The sequence below is a fragment of the Colobus angolensis genome, unplaced genomic scaffold, assembly GCF_000951035.1.
Source record: "Colobus angolensis palliatus isolate OR3802 unplaced genomic scaffold, Cang.pa_1.0 Scaffold186, whole genome shotgun sequence".
NCBI lineage: Eukaryota > Metazoa > Chordata > Mammalia > Primates > Cercopithecidae > Colobus > Colobus angolensis.
The window spans coordinates 1,980,762-2,006,924 of NW_012114999.1; the positions used below are offsets into that span (position 1 = coordinate 1,980,762).

Here is a 26,163-nt window from a genome sequence, read left to right on the forward strand (position 1 = left end):
CCCAGGAGGCAGAGGTTGTAGTAAGCCAAGATTGCGCCACTGCACTCCAGCCTGGGCGACAGAGAGAGACTCCATCTCAATATATATATATATATGTGTGTGTGTGTGTATATATATGTGTATATATATGTGTGTGTGTGTATATATATATGTGTGTGTATATATATATACAATTATTTTAGAGATGAGGTTTCACTGTATTGCCCTGGCTCGTCTCAAACTTCTGGGCTCGAGCAATCCTCCAGCCCTGGCCTCCCAAAGTGCTGGGATCACAGGTGTGAGCCATCATGCCTAGCAATCCCTACTGTTATGAGTGAAATCAGAAAGATAGACAACAAGTATCAGTGAGGATATCGGGAAACTGGAAGGCTTACATATTGCTTATACTTTGGAAAACTGTTTGGCAGTATCTTAAAAAGTTAAACATAAACTTATCATACAACTCTGTAATTCCACTTCTAGGGATCTACTCAAGAAAAATAAAAAATGAATGTCCACACAAAGACTTGCACAGAAATGTTCATAGCAGTCTTATTCATAATAGCCCCAGATTGAAAACAACCTAAATGTCCTTCAACTGGCGAATGGATAAACAAAATTAGTACATTCATTCAAATGGAGTCTATTTAGCAATAAAAAGAAAGAACTACTGACTGGTACAATGTAGATGAACCTAAAAAATATCATTTTGAGTGAAAGAAGCCAGATGCAAAAGACTACTTACTGTATGAAATCATTTATATGAAATTGTCGGAAAGCAGATAGCAGATTGCCTAGGGCTTGGAAGGAGGGTTGACTGCAAACGGGCATAATGAATTTCTGGGGGGTGATGGAAATGTTTTAAAAGCGGATTGTGGTGATGATTGCACAATTCTAGTCACTGCTTATTGTAGACATTTAGGAACTGAAAGCGACAGACATTCTATCTCAACACAAGCTTCCATGATTACCACAGCATGGGGGAGGGAGACGTGCCTCTGCTTCTTAAAGGGATACATGTCACCCATTTTATTGGTCAAAGCAATTAACTTCAGGGGTGCAAGAGAGTGCAATTTGTTTTTCTTTTTTCTTTGAGACAGAGTCTCCCTCTGTCGCCTAGGTTGGAGTGCAGTGGTGCAATCTTGGCTCACTGCAACCTCTGCCTCCTGGGTTCAAGTGATTCTCTGCCTCAGCTTCCCGAAGAGCTGGGATTACAGGCGTGCACCACCACGCCCAGCTAATTTTTGTATTTTTAGTAGAGACGGAGTTTTGCCATGTTGGCCACGCTAGTCTGGAATTCCTGACCTCAAGTGATCTCCCTGCCTTGGCCTCCCAAAGTGCTGGGATTACAAGTGTGGCCACCGTGCCCGGCCACAAAGTGCAATTTTACTGTGTCCAACAGAGAGGGAAACCAGAATACTTGTGAATGACCATAAGGATGATCACAGAAATACATACAACAATAAAGAGTACAGTTTACTCTTACCAGAGTTCACTTTGCTTTATATTTCTGAGGAACCACAATTACAGCAGGTTTTTTTTTGGCAGTCTCAGTGTCGCCCAGGCTGGAGGGCAGCAGCCTAGATTTTCTGGGCTCAAGTAATCCTACTACCTCAGCCTCCTGAATAGCTGGGACTACAGGCAGGGGCCCAGCTAATTTTTAAATTTTTTGTAGAGACAGGGTCTCACTATGTTGCTCAGACTGCAGACTGGTCTTGAACTCCCCAGCTCAAGTGGTCCTTCTACCTTGGCCTTTCAAAGTACTGGGATTACAGGAGTGAGCTGCTGGTGGCTGGCTGACAGGTATTCTCTATATTGACTGTGACTCCCTAAGTGTCCTTACATCTCTGAACACTTGGTTTCCTTAAAATGTTTGCTTACACCTCTGCACTCACACGTTTGCACAGAAAAATAAACTTTTTTTCGATAGAGGCATAATTGACTTCTCTAATGTATAAGGGATTAGAATACTTTTGTGTAGCCAAAGAGCCTAAATTATTAGAGTTTCTGAGGTGGAAATGAATGCCTCTGAAGTATTGAATCACTGAAGATTCTGAAGTTGAGGCTTGTTGACCACTTTACAGAAAGTTGAGGAAAACTGAGACCAAACGTTCTCCAAAACAGGTGTTCTATGATTAGGCTTAGCTGCATAGCAAATACATCTGTTTGTGCAATATCTTTATTAATTTTTGGAATGCATCTACTTTTTAATTTTTTTTTATTTATTTACCTTAATGCCACGCTCCTGAATGGGAATACATCTACTTTTTTTCTTTGAGATGGAGTTTTTGCTCTTGTTGTCTAGGCTGGAGTGCCATGGCACGATCTCGGCTCACCGCAACTTCCGCCTACCGGGTTCAAGCGATTCTCCTGCCTCAGCCTCCCGAGTAGCTGGGATTACAGGCATGTGCCACCACACCTGGCCAATTTTGTATTTTTAGTAGAGACAGGGTTTCTCCATGTCGGTCAGGTTGGTCTCGAATTCCCGACCTCAGATGATCTGCCCATCTAGGCCTCCCAAAGTGCTGGGATTACAGGCATGAGCCACCGCGCCCGGCTGCATCTTACTTTTTTTAAGTCAAAATTTTCCTCAGCCAACATATGAAGGTCACTTAAGACGAATTTATGAGAGACGATGATCAAAATTGAAATAAAGTGAAACCTGAAAGGTAGTAGGTAAGTAGATACAATGAGGGCACAGTAAGAAGATAGACTTAAAAGGTTAGGACTATTATTCAGGAGAAGCAGAGGAGTGGAAGGGTTCGACCACAATATTTAAAGTATTGAACGGTATTGGGTAAAATGAATATGCTTATTTGCCAAATTCTGAGATCACAGGCTGAGGGAACCCCTTTTGAAGTATGAGCCAAATGAGCTTAGACCACAAGAGGTACTTTTTCAGACAGAAAAAATACGGTGTCCACCATCCCTGTGACATAATATGAGACAAAAATATAAAATGGTTTTAAAAATATTTTGACGAAGTTATAAAGAAAGATTCCACACGTGGCTACTAAGAGGAGCTGGGTTGTATCTAGGTGTAAGTTAAAGAGGCAAGCATACAATTTCACAGCTTGTCAGTTGGGACCCCTGTAGGCAGCAGAATCTGGGCAGGCTAAGGGTCTGCACTAATAAACAATTGTTTTCTTAAACCATTTTACAGGGGACTAGTCTCAGATTTCATTACAACTAGGAAGGACTGCAAAGCGGGTAAACAGAAAACAACCTTTCATCGTTAGGAAAAAATCGTCTGAAAGTCTTTCATAAAAGCAGCTCCTGATAAGGAGTTTGGGACTGGACAGTGAATCGCTGAATAAAATTCAATCTCGACATCTTGGGTCTTCTCCCCGCTGAAGGAAATTCTAACAGCAGGCCTCAGGATGAAGGTAGAGGAAACGTGCTTCAGTTAAGATTTTCTCCAGGGAAAAGAAATCGGCCCAGCAAGATGCACAGAGCACCGTCACAACCACGCACACCGAAGGTCGCACACGACCCTTGCCGGTATAACAGACCCAGCCAGCCGACGACCAGAAGCACAGCACTCACTATTGTGTTAGCCCCGGCGGCGGAAGGACTGAGCCTCACTGCAACGTTAAAGAGTCCTTCTTTGTTCAGCCCCAGCCGGGGACGCAGGACGCGGTGTTCCTCCGCGCTCGCCGCGCAGTCCCTGCCCCCCCAGCGGCTCTGGAGAGCTGCCATTCGGCACCGGAGTCGCTCCGCGCTCCCAGAATGCACCGGCAGTCCGCGGGAAACCAAAATGGCGAGGGGCTGTATTGAAGTGGGCTGTATTTGAGGCCGGTGTAAGAAAGCTCATTCTACCCCCAACCCTCGTCTCCAAAGACCTCGGTTTGTGCGTGCATATGTGCCGGGTACCCGGTGGGGCAGGTGCCCAGTAAGTGCTCGGACTCGCAGGGGAAGCGCCCACGGGGACGGATTGGTTGTTTTTTCCTGTATGAAGCGGTTGGCACCACTGAAGTGACCGAATGAGGTGAGAGACCTTGGCCTGGGAACAGACTCTTCCGGAGGAGATGGGGGTGGGGGAGAAGGAGGAAGAAAGGAAGCATGTATAAAAGGGAAAGATGGAGGACCAAGGTGGGGGTGGGGGCTCTTGTATGTGGGTGCCTTTGCATTTTTGTGTATATTGAAAAGAATGGATGAAGAGAAGTAGTCAGTTGAGTGTTGGAGAAAATAGGGACTAAAGGAGCGAGTAGGTCGTTGGGGGAGTCTGTTGGAGGAAGATGAAACGTTGAGACGGGGAAGCTGTGTTTGGAGGGCAGGAAGGAACCTGGGGGCGGGAGACGATTGGAGGGGCAGGATGAACCTGGTGACGAGGGAGTGGGGAGCCGAGAGGAGGAGCCGTTGGGAAATGGGGGCTGAGGGAAATGTGGGGAGCAGAGTGGAGGGCTGCCTGGGACCTTAGCAGTGCGCAAAGGGAAGTAGCAGCTTGGAATCGGAGGGTGATGGAATTGGAGTAAAGGGAGTCGAGTGTAGGTGCTGGTAAGGATAAGGGGAACACATGAAGTGGAGGTTGGAAGCACAACCTGAAAGCTTAAAGGGAAGAGATGGGAGGGAAAGTGAGATAGGGGAGAGCTGGGTACCTTATATTTGGAACTCACCAAAAATCTGAGGCCTTTCTTGTGTTTAATTAAACCTAACTCATACAATCTACATCTAGGATGTAGATTTGTATTGTATTCATTTTTACAACTGAGGTAATTACGGCTTAAGGAATTTTAACTAATTTGCCAAGATTTGTTAACATATTTCGGTAGTGCCAGAACTCTAACTCTGACTGTGTTTTACAATCTGGTGTCCTTGGTTGCTTGAATTTTTCTTTGGAAGCAATTAGAGGGAACAGATGGATTTATCGGGGTGATCTGACGAACAGCAAGGGTTTGTGAACAATGGGAAAAGGCTTGTGGAATGTTACTCTATTCTTTAAAACATTGAACTTTGGTTAAAGATAGAGACCATGTAACACTAACTTAAATGTGAAAACCTAGCTAGGCCTGTGTGTAATACATAGGAAAGCACCATGTGAGGTCAGTACAGAGCTAGAAATATGTAAATAGTACCTGATTTAATTTGACTCCAGAACCTCCGGTGGTAATAGTAGTTACTTTCTCCTTCAGGTCGATTCCATGTGACCCTGCTGTATACCTAGCCTACAAGGTGGTTTCAATTTCAATGGTTTCGTTCTCTCTTGGGAATTCCTTTTTTTTTTTTTTGTCAGTAAATTTCAAAGATAGTTGAATGTAGAAGTAGTTAATGTGGATAAAGTGTAATTAAATTCATAATAACCTTTTTAAGGTTTGAAAGTGCTTTAAAGGGAGTTGTTTAGACTGATGGCTTTAAGTGCCCGATAGTTTAGTTATAACTTGAGAGGGAATACAAAATGACGGTTATTTTTTCAGATTCCTAAATATAAAAATGTATTTGAATTCACATTTTAAAATTAGTTCACCTGCAGTTTTTTAAAGTGCTAAAACTGTTCCAAGTATTTGAATTAAGAACGCACCTGCTTCCTGATACTACATTTATAATGTTAGTGGGTATTAACGGAAATGTGTGACTATCAGGATGGAATGCACACACAGTTTTAGAACTAGTTGTACAGAAATCATCTTGTTAAGCCTTTTTTCTAGATGACACAATTATATTTAATAGTTCTTTAAATTATCCCCGTTTCCTCAAAGCTCTGTTAGGAAAGACATTTTATTCTGTGTATTTTACTGTAGGTCATTAACTCTTTGATTTGATGGATTATAAATATTCCTTTTTGTGGGATCTTTTAAGGATAATTTGCTTTAATCATTTTTCAGCATAATCTTTACATCTGACTTGAGGAAACTGAGGAGTTGCCGTGACCAACATCTGTAGCTTGATGGTTCTGAAAGTAAAACTTAACTGCTTTTTTAGTTAGTCTACACTTTCATGAACGATCTTTGATGGCTAATATGTTTGTACTTTGTTTTCCCTGTTCTTCAGGAAAATTTGTTTATTGCTGTGAAATCCAGTATAACAATCCTAAATTGGAATGTAAAAGTTTCCCTGTGGATATTTCTTAGGTATTAGAGTGCTATCTGGTAGAAATTTCTCCAGTGATGGCAGTGTTCTATATCTGCCGTATCCAGTACAGTAGCCAGTAGCCACATGTGAGTATTGAACACTAGAAATGTTAACTAGTGAGACTAAGAACTGAATTTATAATTTAATTCATTAAAACTAAAATTTAAATGGCCATATGTAGCAGTGCTATTGTAATGGACAGTGCAGTATTACCGGTTATTGCATCCATGTAGTGAGAGATTGTTGCTTTCATTAACCATGGAAACCACAGGAATCCAAGGATGAGGAACTGCCGTAGAACTGAGAAAGTTCAGATTCTTTTTGTACATTTAAGATGAAGTATTCATTTTTACCACATACCATGTCTTCTGTCGTATTTCTGTTTTCATATAACATTGCAATAGAATAATGAAAGATAGTGACCTCTCTAGTCTTTTTAAAATACAAGATTCTGATTCCTGTGTCAAAAAACAACAAAAGATGGATATTAGGAATGTTTTGTTTAAAAAAATTACTTTGTTTTTACACTTAGGTTAAAAAAAACTTAAGGAATATTTCAAACATAATACAAAGTGAGCAGAATAGAATAATGAACTTTTATGTATCCATTCTTTTTTTTTTTTTTTTGTAAAAAGAGACAGGGTCTTCCTCTGTCACCCAGGCTGGAGGGAAGTGGTGCTATCATAACTCACTGCAGCCTCAAACTCCTGGGCTGAAGTGATCCTCCTGCCTTAGCCTGCCAAGTAGTTAGGACTACAGGTGCATACCACCACACCTGGCTAATTTTTAAATTTTTAATTTTTTTTGTAGAGACGGGATCTTACCGTGTTGCCCAGGCGGGTCATGAACTTCTGGCCTCAAGCAATCCTCCTGCTGTGGCCTCCCAAAGTGTTGGGATTGAGCCACTGCGCCCAGCCCATTGTTTTTATTATTTTTTAAAGTTTTATTTTTAGGTAAAGTGTATATTGAAATGCACAAATCTTAACTGTACAGTTTTTAAATAAGTTTTATTGAGATATAATTTATATACTATAGTTATATGTACATAATTGACATGCAACCTTTGAAAGTGTACAGTTGAGTGGTTTTTTTAGTATACTCAAATGTGCAACCATCACCACTACCTAATTTCAGAACATTTTCATCACCCCAAAAAGAAAATCTTAATCCATTAACAGTCACTCCCCTTCACCCCTCCCCTGTCTTCTGGCAACCACTAATCTACTTTCTGTGTCTATAGATTTGCCTGTTCTGGACATTTCATATAAATGGAGGTAGTACAATATGTGGCCTTTTATGTCTGGCTTCCTTCACTTAGCATAACTGTGTTAGTCCATTCTTGCACTGCTATGAAGAAATACCTGAGACTGGGTAATTTATAAAGAAAATAATTTTGTCTGGCTTACAGTTCCACAGGCTATACAGGAAGCATGACTGGGGAGGCCTCAGGAAACTTCCCCTCGGAGTGGCCCTCTTGAAGTGGCCAGAGCAGGAGGATTAGATGGGGGCAGTGCCACACACTTTTAAACAACCAGAGAACTCAGTATCATGAGAACAGCAGGGGGGGAAATCTGCCTGCATGATCCAGTCATTTCCCACCAGGGCCTTCCTCCAGTTGGGGATTACAGTTTGACAGGAGATTGGGCAGGAACACAAAATCCAAACTATATCGTTAATGTTTTCAAGGTACAGCCATGTTGTAGCATTTATAGTCACTTCATATATTTTTAGGGCCAAATGATATTTCATTATATGAATATACCTTTTTTTTTTGCCTCTCATCAGTTGATGGACATTTGGGTTGTTCCCACATTTTGACTTTTATAAGTAATGCTTCAGTGATCATTCATGTATAAGGTTTGGGTGAACATGTTTTCGTTTCTCTTGGGTACACATATCTAGGAGTGAAATTGCTGGGTCAGATGATAACTTGGATTAATGTTTTGAGGAACTGCCAACTGCCAAACTTTTTTTTTTTTTTTTTTTTTTTTTTTTTTTTTTTTTTTTTGAGGCGGAGTTTCGCTCTGTCCCCCAGGCTGGAGTGCAGTGGCCGGATCTCAGCTCACTGCAAGTTCCGCCTCCCGGGTTCACGCCATTCTCCTGCCTCAGCCTCGCGGAGTAGCTGGGACTACAGGCGCCCGCCACCTCGCCCGGCTAGTTTTTTGTATTTTTTAGTAGAGAAGGGGTTTCACCGTGTTAGCCAGGATGGTCTCGATCTCCTGACCTCGTGATCCGCCCGTCTCGGCCTCCCAAAGTGCTGGGATTACAGGCATGAGCCACCGCGCCCGGCCTGCCAAACTGTTTTTCAAAGAGACTGCACCATTCTGCAATCTCACAAGCGATTATCTGGTGAGTGATTATCTCACCAGTTTATCCACATCCTCACTGATACTTGTTATAGTCTGTCTTTTGATTATAACCATTCTAGGGTTTGAATTGGTATTTCATTGTGGTTTTGATTTGCATTTCACTTATGGCTAATTATATTGAAGATCTTTCCATGTGCTTGTTGGCCATTTGTATACCTTTGGAGAACTGTCTATTTAAGTCTTTTACTCATTTAAAAAATGGGGCTGTCTTTTTTATTCTTGAGTTGTAAGAGTTTTTCATATATTTTCGATACAAGTCTTTTATCAGATATGATTTGCAGACTTTTTTTTTTCCATCCTGTGGATTGTCTTTTCACTTTCTTGATGGTGTCCTTTTAAGCACAAATGTTTTTAATTTTGCTAAAAGTTCAATTTATTCCTTTTTTTTTTTTTTGCTTATGCTTTTGATGCCATATCTAAAGAGCTTTATAGTTTTTGCTTTTACATTTAGGTCTGTCATCTATTTTGAGTTAATTTTTTATATATGGTGTGAGGTAGGGGTCCAACTTCAGTGTTTTGCATGTGGATACCAGTTTTCTAGTACCATTTGTTAAAAAAACTAATTCTTTCATCATTGACTTGTGTTTGACAATCTTGTCAAAAATAAATTAACCATACATGTAAAAGTTTGTTCCTGGATCACAGTTTTATTCCACTGATTTATGTGTTTGTACTTAGGACTGTACCATAACATTTTAATTACCATTACTTCATAATAAGTTTTGAAATTGGGACGTGTGAGTCCTCAAGTTTTTTCTTTTTTAGAAACAATTTGGCTGTTCTGGGTTCCTTTCACTTTTCCATGTAAATTTTAGGATTAATCTGTGAGTCTGTGCAAAAAACGCAGCTGGGATTTTGGTAGGTATTGTATTGAATCTATAGGTTGATTTGGGAAGACTTGTCATTTTAATATTATTAACATCTATGAACATGGGATGCCTTTCCAGTTACATAGATCTTATTTAATTTCTTTCTCTGACTTTATGTAGTTTTCATTGTACAGTTCTTGAATTTCTTCTGTTAAATTATTCCTGAGCCAGGCACGGTAGTCCCAGCTACTCAGGAGGCTGAGGCAGGAGGATTGGGTAGGAGGATTGCTTGATCCCAGGAGTTTGAGACTGCAGTGAACTATGAGAGCTATGATGTGCCACTGCACTCCAGCCTGGGTGACAAAGCAAGGCCCTGTCTCTAAAAATGTAAGTATTAAAAATAAATACTTTGAACATATAGAAACAAAGTAAACCATTTTCCTTGATAAGATAAAGCATCACTTTCTCCTGTCTTCATTTAATTTAAAGTTCTTATCGGTACTTGAACCCCTCTATTGATTCTCATTTCTGAGGATTTTTTGATAGCAGTTAAAGAATTCTCCCATAATCAGGGAGATAGAAGGGTAGTTTGTGAAGCACTTATCTAGTACTAAAAATACTTTTAAAATTTCAAAGCATTGTCATTATAATATAGTTATGGATCCTAATGACATTACCTTTCTTTTTTCTTTTTTCCCTTTTTTTTTTGAGATGGAGTCCAGGCAGTGGTGCCATCTCAGATCACTGCAAGCTCTGCCTCCCGGGTTCGTGCCATTGTCCTGCCTCAGTCTCCTGAGTAATTGGGACTACAGGTGCCTGACACCATGCCTGGCTAATTTTTTTGTATTTTTTAGTAGAGACGGGGTTTCACCATGTTGACCAGGATGGTCTTGATCTCCTGACCTCGTGATCCGCCTGCCTTGGCCTCCCAAAGTGCTGGGATTATAGGGGTGAGCCACCACACCTGGCCTTTTTGTTTTTTTCTTCATTAAAAGAGACAGGGTCTCTCTCTTGCCCAGCCTGGAGTGCAGTGGCATGATCATAGCTCACTGTACCCTCACACTCCCAGGCTCAAGTGATCCTTTCACCTCAGCCTCCTGCGTAGCTAGGACTACAGGTGCCTGCCACCACACCTGGCTAATTTTTAAAATATTCTGTAGCAACGGAGTCTTGGTTTGTTGCCTATGCTAGTCTTGGACTCCTGGCCTCAAACAGTCGTCCTGCCTTGGCCTCCTTAGGTGCTGGGATTACAGGCATGAGTCACTGGGCCTAGCCAGGGCCAACTTTTAGCGTTCATAGGTTCTATGGGTCATACTGCAAAACTTGAGTATCTGTGGATTTTGGTATCCTCAGGAGGTTCTCTCACCAGTGCCTTGTGGATACTGAGGGACAACTAAATAGCATATACATAAACCAGTAACATAGTCGTTTGTTATTAATATTGTGTATTGTACCTAATGAGTATATGCACAAGACTTTCTGCTACTGGCAGTGCAGTAGGTTTGTTTTATACCAAGGTCACTGCAAACACATTGTAAAGCATTGCATTACAGTGGTTACAAAGTCACTGAGTAGTAGAAATTTTTCAGCTTCATTATAATCTTATGGGACCACTGTTGCATATGTAATCTGTGTTTGACCAAAATATTACTGTGTAGCACATGACTATGCTTAGAAGGAAGGATCAGCTATGTAAATAATGAAGGAGGGGGCTGGGCTCATTGGCTTACACCTGTAATCCTAGCACTTTGAGAGGCTGAGGTGGGCAGATTGCTTGAGGCCAGGAGTTTGAGACCAACTGGGCCAACGTGGTGAAACCCTGTCTCTACTAAAAATACAAAAAAATTAGCCAGGTGTGGTGGCACGTGTCTGTAATCCCAGCTACTCAGGAGGCTGAGGTTCACTTGAACCCAGGAGGCGGAGGCTGCAGTGAGCCAAGATTGCACCACTGCACTCTAGCCTGGGTGACAGAGTGAGAGTCTGTCTCAAAAAAAAAAAAGATGAGGAAGAAGGGCAATTTTGGTAGTAGGTACAATATGTATGAATGCCTTGGGTGGGAAAGATCTTGGTTTGTGAATAATCGATAGACAGCCCCAGGTGAATCTTGAGATGCAAAGACATATTCCTATGGGAGAAGAAAACAAATATGTTGTATTTGACTTGTAGCATTATCAGCCTAGTAATTATGTTAGTTTCCCAGTTCTGTTGGTGTTTGAAGAACTATTTATAAAGTCCTTTTGTATTTGTCTATATGAGACTCAAATACAGAGCTTTGAAAATGTATACTACAGTCAGCTGTCTTTGAACTTTTTCTTGTGTCAAAATTGGACAGACAGCTACAGGTTGAATATCCCTATTTGAAATGCTTGGGACCAGAAGGGTTTTGGATTTTAGACTTTTTCAGATTTTGGGAATTTGCGTATACAAATGAGATGTCTTGGGGATGAGACCCAAGTTTAAACAGAAAATTAATTTATGTTTCATATACGCGTTGTATGCTTAGTCTACAGCTTATTTTTTCCTTGGGGACACTGAATAAACTGTGTTGTGCCACTTGTGTTTGACTACAACCCATCACGAGGTCAGATGTGGAGTTTTTCACATGGGGTCGATGCTTAAAAAGTTTCAGATTTTGAAGCATTTCAGATTTTGGACTTTTAGAATAGGGACGCTCAACTTGTATTAGTATCTGAGGACACTTAACAACCAAGTTGAACCATCTGTAGAAATGCATCATTTCATCACTGGTAGATGACTTCAGTTAGACCTATAAAAAGGCCTTAATGGCAAAATATACTGTGGACAAGAGGCTGGATAATGGCAGTGAATGGCCTGATTTCACTATTTGCTAAGTCTGAAAATATTTTTGGCCTTCCCCACAGTATGTGACCTTGGTTTGTAATTGGGACCCAAAAGTGACAAATATCTAGAATAACTTTGTCTCAGAAATAGCATCACTTAACTGGGGTTTACCATAGTAGAGCCAAGCATTACCTTTCTTTCTTTACAACTTTAAGGAAGTAATTTTACTTCTGAGTTCCACATTTTTCATTTGTTAAACAGTAATCTTCCCTTCCTATTTAACGGTATTATTGGGAGGAGAAAATTAGATATGAATGCTTTTGAGAAAGTTAAGCGGTATAGTAAGATGAAGATATTTTCAAGCTCTTGTGATCCATGTACTCTACTACCTAACAAAGATCCAGTTCATATTTTCCTTTGTAGTAGTTGGAACTTTTAAAACTCTAGGGTACAGTTAGTGGCTTGCAGCAAGAGCTTTAGGACCAGAGTCTGCAGGATTAAATGAAAACGCTGAACTTTCCAGTTCATCCTTGCCTGAATTGTTAGTGGAGGCTCATTTTGTGTAATGTAATCAACTTTATAAATTCTGGACTTGAACATGAATGTATATACCTGTACTTAATTCACATTTTTCTGTATTTTTCATGTGTATTACTGGCCTTGTTGGTTTTTTTTTTTTTTTTTTTTTGAGATGGAGTCTCAGTCTGTCGCCCAGGCTAGAGTGCAGTGGCGAGATCTGGGCTCACTGCAAGCTCCACCTCCCAGGTTCACGCCATTCTCCTGCCTCAGCCTCCCGAGCAGCTGGGACTACAGGCGCCCGCTACATCGCCCGGCTAATTTTTTTGTATTTTTTAGTAGAGACGGGGTTTCGTGGTCTCGATCTCCTGACCTTGTGATCCGCCCATCTCGGCCTCCCAGTGCTGGGATTACAGGCTTGAGTCACCGCGCCCGGCTGGCCTTGTTGGTTTTGGTGTTTTAAGTCTGTAGTTAACCTTTCTTTGTTATTCATTGTATATGTGAGATAATATCAAGGATTCCTTTTGCACAAATAATTTAGATGGCTTTGGATATTGTGATGTAAAGATTTTACTGATTGTCATATTGGCTTTAAAAGAAATCAGATATATTTTTGAAATCTATTACTGTTTCTAAATGTTTGGTATTTGCCATTTTGAAAATACTTCATATATTTGACAGTGTCATTTACAGTTTTTTTTTTGAAATGGAATCTCACTTTCTCGCTCAGGCGGGAATGCAGTGGTGCGATCTCAGCTCACTGCAATCTCTGCCTCCTGGGTTCAAGCAGTTCTTATGTCTCAGCCACCCAAGTAGCTGGGATTACAGCTGTGTGCCAATGTGCCTGGCTAATTTTTGTGTTTTTTAGTAGAGATGGGGTTTCACCACATTGGCCAGGCTGGTATGGAACTCCTGACCTCAAACGATCTGCCTGCCTTGGCCTACCAGTGTGGAGTGCTGGGATTACAGGCATTAGCCACCATGCCCGACCTCATTTAGAATTTTTTAAAAAAACTTAAGATCTGTATTTTTTATAGTTTATAAAAGTATTTTTGTGATCACAGAAATACATGCTTTTGGTAGAAACACAAACATACAAAGGTGTTCTATAAAACTGATGTTTTATCATATATTTTAAGATATTTAAAAAATATTTTCTGTAATTTCATGAAGAGTACTAAAGCCACACTCACTGAAATTGTGAACACCTGTGTTCATTGTCTGACCTGTTAGGTGGTTAAGCTATTTTTAATTCTTGGGGGCTCAGGCTGAACTTGAGGTTAGGGAGGAGAATTTGCCTCTACTTTTAGTTGCAATTTTCAAATGAGGTGAAATTAAGTACAATTTGTAAGAGCTTTTTTGGCTTTTTAATTCTAGATAAATACATAAATAAATTTGGGGCTCTGTGTAATAGAATATGTGCTTTTATAGGATAGTGATATTTGCTTGATAAATGGAGGATTTACTTACTAGTATGTGTATTGATAAATACACACTTTGATTAGTTTATTCAAGAGAGATTTTTAAGTCCCTACTTTATGCCATACCTTGAAATGTTTTATAGTTCCAGTGATGAGCAAAATGTTTATTTTCAATTGTAATTCAAAATGCATGTTCCACTTGTTTACATGGAGTTATTAGACTGTAAATTTCTAGAAAATGATTCTGCCTTAAGAAAAAAAAAGAGAGAGATGGAGCCCCTCGAGTGCAGTGGTGCAATCACAGCTCTCAAAGTTCACTGTATCACTGTAGCTTTTGTACTCCTGGGCCCAGGCTATTGTCACACTTCAGCCTCCCAAGTAGTTGGGAGTACACGCTCTCACCACTATGCCTGGCTAAATTTTTTCATTGTTTAAGAGATTGTATGTGTGTGGGGGGGGTCTTGTTATATTGCCCAGGCTGGTCTTGAACTCCTAGCCTCAAGCGATAGTCCTGTCTTAGCCTCCAAAGTATTAATAGCTTGATTGTACTTTTTTTTTTTTCGTTTTAAAGATGGAGTCGCCGGGCGCGGTGGCTCAAGCCTGTAATCCCAGCACTTTGGGAGGCCGAGACGGGCGGATCACGAGGTCAGGAGATGGAGACCATCCTGGCTAACACGGTGAAACCCCGTCTCTAGTAAAAAATACAAAAAACTAGCCGGGCGAGGTGGCGGCGCATGTAGTCCCAGCTACCCGGGAGGCTGAGGCAGGAGAATGGCGTGAACCCGGGAGGCGGAGCTTGAAGTGAGCTGAGATCGGGTCACAGCACTCCAGCCTGGGTGACAGAGCGAGACTCTGTCTCAAAAAAAAAGATGGAGTCTCACCAGGCTGGAGTGCAGTGACGCGATCTTGGCTTACTGCAACCTGCGCCTCCCGGGTTCAAGCGATTCTCTTGCCTTAGCCTCCAGAGTAGCTGGGATCACAGGTGTGCACCACCACGCCTGCCTAATTTTTTTTTTTTTGAGATGGAGTTTTGCTCTGTCCCCCAGGCTGGAGTGCGATGGCACCATCTTGGCTCACTGCAAGCTCCGCCTCCCGGGTTTATGCCGTTTTCTTGCCTCAGCCTCCCGAGTAGCTGGGACTACAGTCGCCCGCCACCACACCTGGCTAATTTTTTGTGTTTTTAGTAGAGACAGGGTTTCACCGTGTTAGCCAGAATGGTCTCCATCTCCTGACCTTGTGATCCTCCCGCCTTGGCCTCCCAAAGTGCTGGGATTATAGGTGTGAGCCACCATACCTGGCCAATTTTTATATTTTTAGTAGAGGTGGGGGTTTCTCCATGCTGGCCAGGTGGGTCTCAAACTCCTGACCTCAGGTGATCTGCCCGCCTTGGCCTCCCAAAGTGTTGGGATTACATGCATGAGCCACCGTGGCTGGCCAATTTTTGTATTTTTAGTAGAGATGGGGATTTCTCTATGCTGGCCAGGCAGGTCTCGAACTCCTGACCTAAGGTGATCTGCCTGCCTTGGCCTCCCAAAGCGCTGGGCTTAGAGGCATGAGCCACCGCGCCTGACTGATTGTACTTTTAATATATCTTTTACACAGAAGATTCAGGTTTAATCATCAGTTTATGAAAGTAAGAGAGTAGGATTGTTGGAATGTGAATATTCTTGGTTACGTTATTTTTCCTAGTTTTAACAACTTCTCCATTTTTGTAACCAGTAGCTTGTATGAATGTTCAAACTTTTTTTGCCCCTAAAACTTTTTTGACCTTTTTGAGGAGCTGAACTTTTAGAATAAGCTAAACTCAGCCTGATAGTCCTCACTTCTAAACCCCAAGCAGTCTGGCATTTGAAGTCAGTGCTCATATGTGACATTTGAATTGTTATATTCAATAAACAGTTTTTAGTACTCATTTTACTTAACCTGTCTGATACATCTGGTATACTACTACTTAGTTGTATTTTCTCGTTTTTTTGGTAATATTTTACTCTCTGGGTTATCTTTATATTTCTCTGGTGACTTCTTTTCCTTGGGATTCTTTTATAAAAAAGCATTTTTAATTTTGTATTTAAAACATTTTTAAAACTTGGCAATACAAGATCTTGCATGTTACCCAGACTAGTTCTCAAACTTCTGGCCTCAAGCAGTCCTCCCACTTCAGCGTCCCAAAGTGCTGGGATTATAGGCAACAGCCACTGTGCTTAGCCCCTCTGGAGTTGTTTGTCCATCATTCAAATAAGAGTTTTCCAGAGATTCCTGTACTTACCTTTCATGAACCATTAACTCTTTGGTGGGGTGGAGATAGTGTACTGACAAGATTGCCAATGTTTCATTTTAGAAAGTAAGAATGTTTTAACCTGTAATCCCAGCACTTTGGGAGGCCGAGATGAGCGGATCACGAAGTCAGGAGATCGAGACCATCCTGGCTAACACGGTGAAACCCTGTCTCTACTAAAAAAATACAAAAAACTAGCCGGGTGAGGTGGCAGGCGCCTGTAGTCCCAGCTACTTGGGAGGCTGAGGCAGGAGAATGGTGTAAACCCAGGAGGCGGAGCTTGCAGTGAGCTGAGATCTGGCCACTGCACTCTAGCCTGGGCAACAGAGGGAGACTCCGTCTCAAAAAGAAGAGAGAGAAAAAAAAAATGTTTTAAACTGTGACCACCATTACTGCATAAAAGATACTTACATTTAAGAATATAAGACGGATATGCCCTCAAAATACAGGGTGGTCTTTTAAGTCAACTAACTTAAATACTGAATACATTGTTCTTGCTTTTCTTACTTTGCTGTAGATCAGTACTGGTTTATGGACTTGAGTTGAGAACCACTGTTTTAGACAGTTGTTTCTTGAGCTGTTTTAAGGAAAGGGAGTGTGGAGTTTCTGTTGTCTCATGTCAGAGAAAACTATAAAGTATTTCTTAACATGTTATAGAGAAAACTTTCTCTATAAACTGTTAGATGAGAAAGAAACTCATTGCTCCTCTCCTCATTCTTTCAATATAGTTATATAAAACATTTATGGCTGGGCGCGGTGGCTCAAACCTGTAATCCCAGCACTTTGGGAGGCCGAGACGGGCGGATCACGAGGTCAGGAGATCGAGACCATCCTGGCTAACACGGTGAAACCCCGTCTCTACTAAAAAAATACAAAAAACTAGCCGGGCGAGGTGGCAGGCGCCTGTAGTCCCAGCTACTCGGGAGGCTGAGGCAGGAGAATGGCGTAAACCCGGGAGGCAGAGCTTGCAGTGAGCTGAGATCCGGCCACTGCACTCCAGCCTGGGCGACAGAGCCGGACTCTGTCTCAAAAAAAAAAAAAAAACATTTTAAGCTGTTTTCGTTTGTGAGTCTATAAAAATTGTTTACATATGAAGAACCACATAGAATATGGTACCACAAAGTAGTGGTGAGGGTTAGTTAATGCTTGTAAAGAATTTAGAGGTCAGGTATGGTGGCTCACACCTGTAATCCCAGCACTTTGGGAGGCCAAGGCGGGCAAATCACGAGGTCAGGAGATCGAGATCATCCTGGCTTACATGGTGAAACCCCGTCTCTACCAAAAATACAAAAAATTAGCCGGGCGTGGTGGCACACGCCTGTAATCCCAGCTACCCGGGAGACTGAGGCAGGAGAATTCCTTGAACCCGGGAAGCAGAGGTTGCAGTGAGCCAGCATCACGCCACTGCACTCCAGTCTGGAGCCAACATCATGCCACTGCACTCCAGTCTGGGTGACAGAGCGAGACTCTGTCTCAAAAAAAAAAAAAGAATTTAGAATAGTGTCAAACACTTGTTAGCTGTTATTTCTAGATTTAAATTTTTTTCTTATACAACTATGTTTAAAAATTGCCTCATTAAAAAACAAAGTTTGCCTAGTTTTCTTTGAATGTTAAAATCTTCATATATCTTCAGTTGTTCCACAAAATGTCTCACAGTGCACTTTTCCACAATGTCAATCTGTTATATAATTTATCAGTGCCATTTATTTTTCTTAGAGATACCCTCCTGGAGCTCTTCTGGAGTTCTGCTCTAATTTGGACTGGTTCTCTAGGCCTGCTGCATGGAAGTTGTCGGGGCTTTCCTTTACCATCATCCTGGGAATTCCTTTCTCTTCTCTTCTATGTGACATACCTTGCATTCCATGCCTGCCTTTTATTTGGTTTACTCCCTCTGTTTAGCTTTATTAAGCTCAAATAAAGTGTGCTTGGGGGATAAATCTTTAAAGACTATATGGCTGAAAATGTTCTAATTTTCACTCACACACACACACTCTCTCTTTTTTTAAAAATGCATTTTAGAGATAGGGTCTCTCTGTGTTGCCCAGGGTGGAGTACAGTGGCTATTCACAGTCATGATCATAGTACACTATAGCCCTGAATTAGGCTCAAGTGATCCTCCTGCCTCAGCCTCTGGAGTAGCTGGGACTACAGGAGTGTGCCACTGTTGCCCAGCTTTACTTACTCTTTTTAGTCCCTTGATCGATAATTTGGCTGGTTATAAAGTTGATTTTCACCCAGAATTTATTTTTCGCTCAGATTTTTAAGTGAATACTGCACTGTCTTCTGACTTGTAATATTGCTATAATGATTATTATTCTCAGTCCCTTGTTAGTTGCCCTTTTATCTCTTTCTCAGTGTAGTATCTTTATCCTTGTTTTTCTTGGAACAGGTCTTTTTTATTCAGTTTGCTGGACACTTGTGGCCTTTTCAATCTGGTTACTTCCGGCTTTCAGTACTGGGATGTTTTCTTCTAGTTTGATAATTTTTTCTCCACTGTTTTTCTGTTTTCACGTGTGGATATTTCTGCTTGATCCTCTGATTTTCTCAATCTGTTTTCTCGTATTTTCTATCTTTGTTATATAAGGTGAAAACTTTTGTAATCACCCCAAGGTCAAAAATAGAACATTGCCAGCTAACGCAGAAACCCACATTGCAACCCTTTCATCTCCCAGATAATCTCCATCCTGACTTTTATGGTGATTATTTTTTCTTTGTAGTCTTATTATTCATATGTGCATTTTGAGGATTATAGTTTATTTTGCTAGTTTTAAAATACATGTTTTAAGATTTTTTTCAATTACAGGTTCTATCTTAGATCTTGCCTCTTTTTTTTCTGTGCAGTTTATTTGTGGGAGAAACCAGGTCATTTGTCATGTACATTTCCTAACCTGTATTTTGCTGTTGCATCCCCATTGTGTAGTTGAACATGTTTCTCTGCATTTACTGTAAATTGATGTCTAGATCTAGAGGCTTACCAGGTTCAGGTTTGCCTTTTTGGGGGGTGGGGTGGGCAAGACTATTTCACATGTGCTGTGTGTTGTCCCGTCAGAAAGCATGTAATGTTTCTCTTGCTGTGCTCTTAGCAGTTACTCATGCTCAGTGCATAGATCTGTTTATTCATTAGATGTTGCAAAATGGTGATTTATTTATTTATTTATTTATTTGAGATGGAGTCTCGCTCTGTCGCCCGGGCTGGAGTGCAGTGGCCGGATCTCAGCTCGCTGCAAGCTCCGCCTCCCAGGTTTACGCCGTTCTCCTGCCTCAGCCTCCCGAGTAGCTGGGACTACAGGAGCCCGCCACCTCGCCCGGCTAATTTTTTTGTATCTTTTAGTAGAGACGGGGTTTCACCTTGTTAGCCAGGATCGTCTCGATCTCCTGACCTTGTGATCCGCCCGTCTCGGCCTCCCAAGCAAAATGGTGATTTAAAACATTCATTTCCTTTTTCATTTATTGGCTTGAATATATTTATAGAGAAAATTTACCTCTATTTTCAGCTGGCACCTTACCTATTCCCCTCTCTGTGCCTTGTATTTCCCTTGATTCAATTCCTTGAAAGAATAAACGTTCCATATTCTGATGGGATGTACAGGGTAGGAGATGTGACTTGGGGATTCCAAGTGTCTTTTTTTTTTTTTTTTTTTTTTGAGACATGGTCTTGCTCTGTTATCCAGGCTGGAATGGAGTGGCTGGATTATATAGCTCACTGCCGCCTCAAACTCCTGGGCTCAAGTGATCCTCCCACGTAAGTGTTCTGAGTAGCTGGGAAACTGGGACTACAGGTGCATGCCACTATGCCTGAGTAATTAAAAAAAATTTTTTTTGTAGTGGTGGGGTCTCCTTGTTGACCAGGCTGGTTGCGAACTTCTTGCCTCAAGTGATCCTCATCTGGTTTCTAAGTGTTCTTTTACACCAACTTCTACATATTTCTCCATTTTTTTAAATTGTGTTTTATTTTTGAGATGGAGTTTAGCTCTTGTTGCCAAGGCTGGAATGCAATGGTTCAATCTTGGCCCAGTGCAACCTCTGCCTCCTGGGTTCAAGTGATTCTCCTGCCTCAGCCTCCCAAGTAGCTGGGATTACAGGAATCCACTACTATGTCCAGCTAATTTTTGTATTTTTAGTAGAGACGGGAGTTCACCATGTTGGCCAGGATGGTCTCGAACTGACCACAAGTGATCCGCCCACATTGGCCTCCCAAAGTACTGACTGGGATTACAGGCGTGAACTACCCTGCCTATTTCTCCATTCTTTTTTTTTGAGATGGAGTCTCGCTCTGTCGCCCAGGCTGGAGTACAGTGGTGTGATCTCAGCTCAGTGCAACATCCACCTCCTGGGTTCAAGCAATTCTTCTGCCTCAGCCTCCTGGGACTACAGGTGCACGTCACCACACCCAGCTAATTCTTGTATTTTTAGTGAGATGGGATTTCACCATATTGGCCAGGCTGGTCTCAAACTCCTGACCTTGTGATCCGCCTGCTTTGGCCTCCCAAAGTGCTGGGATTGCAGGCGCGAGCCACTGCACCTGGTCTATTTCTCCATTCTTAATGCTCCCACTTGACCTCTGTCTTTTGAGTCTTGTGTCAACAATTCTTTAGTCTTTTGAGGTTCTGCAGAGCAATGGATTTGCTTCTCATGCCTCATTGTTCTTTCAGCTGACACTTATGTTTAATCGTCTTCCTTATTTTACAAGCATTCATTCTTCCGTCTGCCTTCCGTCTTCATATATTGTGATTTAGAATTTCACATGTAACGTGAACGTGAAACATGTATGGTTGAAGATGGAATGTGTTTTAAATTTTTCTTTTCTCTTTGTTTTGTCATAAGAAGGAACAAGTATATCTTTACTCTCCTATCTTAATACAGCAAAGTCCTACTGAGCTGTGGATCTCAATTGCCAACTGCTTCCTAGACTTCATGAATAGTGTTTCCCAAATATTTTCCAATTGTATTAGTTTTTTCAGAGGAACAGCTTTTGGTGCCATTTGTTCTGTCGTATGCTTTTTTGTTGTTGTTTTTTTTTTCCCTGTGTTAATTTCTGTTCTTTTATTTTTATACTTTTTGGGGGCTTATTTTCTTTTTTATCCGTTCACCATGAGATAGCTACTCAATTCATTAACTTTTTTTTTCTTTTCTATTAGATATATTTTGAGACTTACCTCTCTAACTACTGCTTTAGCTGCATCCCACAAGTTTTTAATATGTGCTTTTTATTGTTCAACTTCGAATACTTGCTAATTTCTGTTATGATTTCTTCTTTGGCCCATGGATTATTTAAAAGTGTATATTTTCTTTTTTTTTTTTTTTTTGAGACAGGGTCTCGGTCAACTTCCCACGCTGGAGTGCAGTGGTGTGATCATGGCTCACTGCAGCCTTAATCTCTTGGGCTCAGTTGATCCTCCTGCCTCAGCCTCCTGAGTAGCTGGGCCTACAGACATGCACCATCATGCCTGGCTAATTCTTAATTTTTTGTAGAGATGTGGTTTTGCCATGTTGCCTAGGCTGGTCTCAAACTCCTGAGCTCAAATGATCTGCTCACCTTGGCCTCCCAAGGTGCTGGGATTACAGGCCTGAGCTACTGCACCTGGCCTAAAAGTGTAGGTCTTGGTTTCCAAACATTTAAGTTATCTTTTTATTGATTTTGGAATCTAATGGCGTTGTAGTAATAAAATATATGCTGTGTGATTTTGTAGCTTAAAATTTGTTCAGACTTGCTTTATAGATCAGTATATGGTCAGTTTTTGTAAATATTTTGCCTAGCAGACATCCTTTCTTAGATGAAAGAGGTGATTTAAACTCACTACTGCTTTCCTCCTAATTTCCCCCATACCATCCTCCCAATTTCCCAAGTTAGAAACTTGGGAGTTGTTCTGAATTTCTCCTTTGCTCTCGATACCACATAAAGTTAATTCTTAATGTCTGTCTGTTTTACTTTTAAATTATTTATTGTTATAAGAGTGATGCCATGATTATTTTTAAAAACTCGGAAAATATAAAGTATGTAAACTAGATTATTTACAACCCTACTATCCAGGGATATTTTAAAATTCCAGTTTCTTCATGGCCTGATTTCAGGTTTTTCCTTTCTGTTTTTTCGAGATGGAGTCTCACTCTGTTGCCCAGGCAGGAGTGCAGCAGTGCAATCTCAGCTCACTGCAACCTCCGCCTCCCAGGTTCAAGCAATTCTTGTTCCTCAGCCTCCCGAGTAGCTGGGATTACAGGTGCACGCCCCCATGCCCAGTTACTTTTTGTATTTTTAGTAGTGACGGGGTTTCACCTTGTTGTCCAGGCTGGTCTTGAGCTCCTGACCTTAAATGATCTGCCCACCTCAGCCTCCCACAGTGCTGGGATTACAGGTGTGAACCACCATGCCTGGCCCTTTTCTTATTAATAGATTTTTGCTGATTTATTTGGGTTCCCATCTTTTTCTCTCTTTTGCATAGCGTTTGTTTATTCAGTCAGTATTGAGAATCTGTGTGTATACCAGGTGCAGGGGATGTGTAACGTAAATAAGACAAAGAGGCAATGTCTCTACTCTTAGAGCATGGTCTTTTTTCATTTGTTCAGTGTTATCTATGCCACTTCCTCTCTAATTTGAGCTGCAGTTATACTGCAGTTTTGTTCCTAGAAAAGTGTGTGTTGTCTCTTGACTTTGTGCCTTTACATATGTTCCCCAGGCTTATGAAATCCTCTCTAAGGTCCATCTCTGAAACTACTACTCATCCTTTAAGTCTGTAGTTAAAAAGCTAAGTCTTGACGAAGTTTTGTGTGTCCTTGCCTTTTGCTCCTGGACAGATTAGATATTATTCTTCTTATGTTTATTCATTATAGGAATTATACTGCGTATAGTTTTTTGGTGTGCACACGTGTTTCTCTACAAAGGCTAGGTTCCTTGGTGGTATGTACTGTATGTATCTTTCCACATTTGTCTCTCTTAACACCTGGCATAGTAACCTGGCATATAGCAGGCATTGTGTATTTGTTGAATGACCAGAGCCATTGAGTTTAAATAAAATAATCATGTTTTCCTTAACTCTCACTGGACTCTTATTATAAAATGATTTGGGGTATGGATGTTTTGGTTGGTTAAAATGTTCTGATTAATTAAAGTATACACTGAGATACCAGTTTTCAAATATAAGTTGTCAGTAGGTTAGGAGACAAATGTGTATATGTTGGTTGTTTGTAAGAAGGCTGCATTTTTGCATATGAACCATTACAAATAGGAATTGGGATTCCAAGTCAGTTGGTCTATAATTTGTAATATAGTTTATTTGCAGTATTTATGATACTTAATACCTACTGTAATGGTTTCAAAATTTTAACTTTGTTCTCTAATGAATGTGTTTCTTCTCAGTGTTGCCCAGTTGTAAAACTAGGGTATCTGCTGATTTTGAGCCATGGGTTCCAGCAAGGTGAGGAATGAGAAGATAACATTTACAGATGGTAAGGGGGGGATGTTTGTCTATATCGTAAACAGATAGACACTACCCACCTATACCCAGTTGTCTAGCCCCTCAGGTAAAGGATATAGAGTGGGTTTTTACATTGATAAGGTCCTGAAGAAAGACCTCCATATTTTGGCAGAGTTTATCAGTCTAAGTGTTGCCTCCCTGTCTGATCACACTAAGGCAAAGCTCACCTCTCTACAAATCCTGAATCACAAGTAAAGAGATCCCATGTAGGTTTATATAACCTCAATCTTAACTGTCAGTGGACAACTAAGTACCACTAAATAGTTGAGGAAAGCCTGCTGCATCAAAGGAGAGTCGTAAGATAAACAGAAAAACAAATGAAAGGATTTACCAAGGGCTGGACAGGATGATTGAAAGAAGACCTTATGCCTAGACACATCATTATGAAATTTTAAGACATTAAAGATAAAGGAAGATCCTAGAAACTTTCTGAGGAAAAAATGGTAACCTATAAAGGAGTAAAAGTCAGAGTGGCTTCAGATTTTTCGTTATGAATGCTGAGTGTAGTCGAGGAATATTATCAAACTTCCGAGGGAAAATCATTTTCAACATTAAATTCTGTATCTGGGAAAGTATTGGTCAATTGTGAGGATGGGATTGAAATAGATATACAAAGTTCATACAGCCTTCTGTTGTAAGCCACTGCTACAGCGAAAGAATATGGGATCTAGAAATCAGAGTGACAAGGGGATCTTCCAAGATGACAAGGGCAAGGCTTAGAGGATAGTCATTCTAGATTGGCACAGGAACATGGAGAGCTTCAGAAGCAGGAGTTACATGTGGAAAAAAGATTTGAAATTATCATTGACAGTTTGAAACAGGAGGCAACAAAGGGATATATTAAGCAATTTTGGGAAAAATTGAAAGCAAATAAGAAAGAATATTTAATAAGGGTATACCACTTATCTTTGCAGTGACCAATATTTACACATTGTACAATAAGTAAACTTACTGATTTAGTGAAAATAATAAGATTTGTAGAGGATGGGAGGTAGGAAATAGGAGTTGGCGTAAGATGTGAATTGTCAACTTCAATAACAAGAAGTCAGATTTGAAGTCGATCAATTTAAAAAGAGAAGTATAAATACATTATTTTTAAATATGAGGGTACCTTCAGAAGACATTGTTGAAAGAGATAAAAAAAAACCACTTGCCTCTGAGAGTAAGACTAGAATATTAGAAGTGGTGGAGTGAGGAACTATTGATTTTCACCTTAATTTTTTCTATAATATTTGCTATTTTTCTAAAAAACCATGTATGTAGCATTATGTTTGTATTTTTTATTTTTTTTTTGAGACAGAGTCTCGGTCTGTTGCCCACACTGGAGTGCAGTGGCATGATCTTGGCTCATGGCAAGCTCTGCCTCCTGGATTCATGCCATTCTCCTGCCTTAGCCACCATGTCTGGCTAAGTTTTTTGTATTTTTAGTAGAGATGGGGTTTCACTGTGTGTTAGCTAGGATGTTCTTGATCTCCTGACCTCGTGATCTGCCCGCCTCAGCCTCCCAAAGTGCTGGGATTACAGGCGTGAGCCACAGCGCCCAGCTGTTTGTATTGTTTCTAGAACTAAGAAGTAAGATTAGAGCCGGCCTTTAAGCTGCTTGCTTTATGCTTTCTGTCCTTTAGGTTCAATCCTTGTTCTCTTTGACATTCTACTTTCAGGGAAACCTCAACCAGAAAGAAGGCAACCAGTTTCAGGCTTCATTTTACATACCTGTCTCAAGAGATAAAAGAGAATTCCTTCTTCATAGCTTTAATGCAGTGCCAAGCTTAAGCAGATTACCTGTTGCTTCCTTTATACCTGGGCCTGCCTTTGGCCCTGTTTGACCTCACGAATTTGACCATATCTGTATGAAAGTTTTCACCAAAAATAGCACTTTTCTTAGGTTATATTATATCCTTTACATGCGATTGACCCACATATTTGCTACTTTTCCTGGGGAAGGGAAGAAATTGTGGGCAGGGGAAAGATGGCAACTAAGAATTCAGATAGTTTTTTATTTAGTTCACTAGAAGAGCAATTTGAGGAATGGATTGGGAAGAATTAATCCATTTTCCCTAAGCCACACTCTTTTTGAATTAAACATCCAGTTTTCAAGTTCTTGAGTCAAGGTCTTATTTATTGTGGGGTAGTAAACCAAGAGTTACTGACTTGAACACTGGGTCTCAAGGGAAGAAACTTATTTGTCCAGGCAATCTCTTTCAAGATATATCACTAGCAGTGATCCAGTGGTAGTGACTATGGGCCCTCTCTCCCAATCTTTTTATTGGGGTAAAATACGTATAACAAAATTTACGATCTTAACCTTTTTTTTTTTTTTTTTTTTATTTTTTTAAACCGAGTCGCTCTCTGTTGCCCAGGCTGGAGTGCAGTGATGTGATTCTAGCTCACTGCAGTCTTGAACTCCTGAGCCCAAGTGATCCTGCAGACATGTGCCATCACGGCTGGCAA

The 26,163-nt window shown here is 40.8% G+C and overlaps 1 protein-coding gene across 4 annotated transcripts in view; it reads left to right on the plus strand.

Annotated features, from left to right (window-relative positions):
- The first annotated feature begins 3,669 nt into the window (after window positions 1–3,669).
- MTF2 (metal response element binding transcription factor 2) overlaps window positions 3,670–26,163 on the plus strand; it is a 58,474-nt gene continuing 35,980 nt past the window's right edge. For 2 of the 4 annotated variants that reach the window (XM_011939992.1, XM_011939993.1), the window contains exon 1: window positions 3,670–3,967. In XM_011939992.1, the coding sequence (XP_011795382.1) occupies window positions 3,963–3,967 (5 nt within the window). In that variant the 5' untranslated portion in view covers window positions 3,670–3,962. The remainder of the gene's footprint in view (window positions 3,968–26,163) is intronic. The other 2 variants (XM_011939994.1, XM_011939995.1) reach the window with 1 other exon arrangement.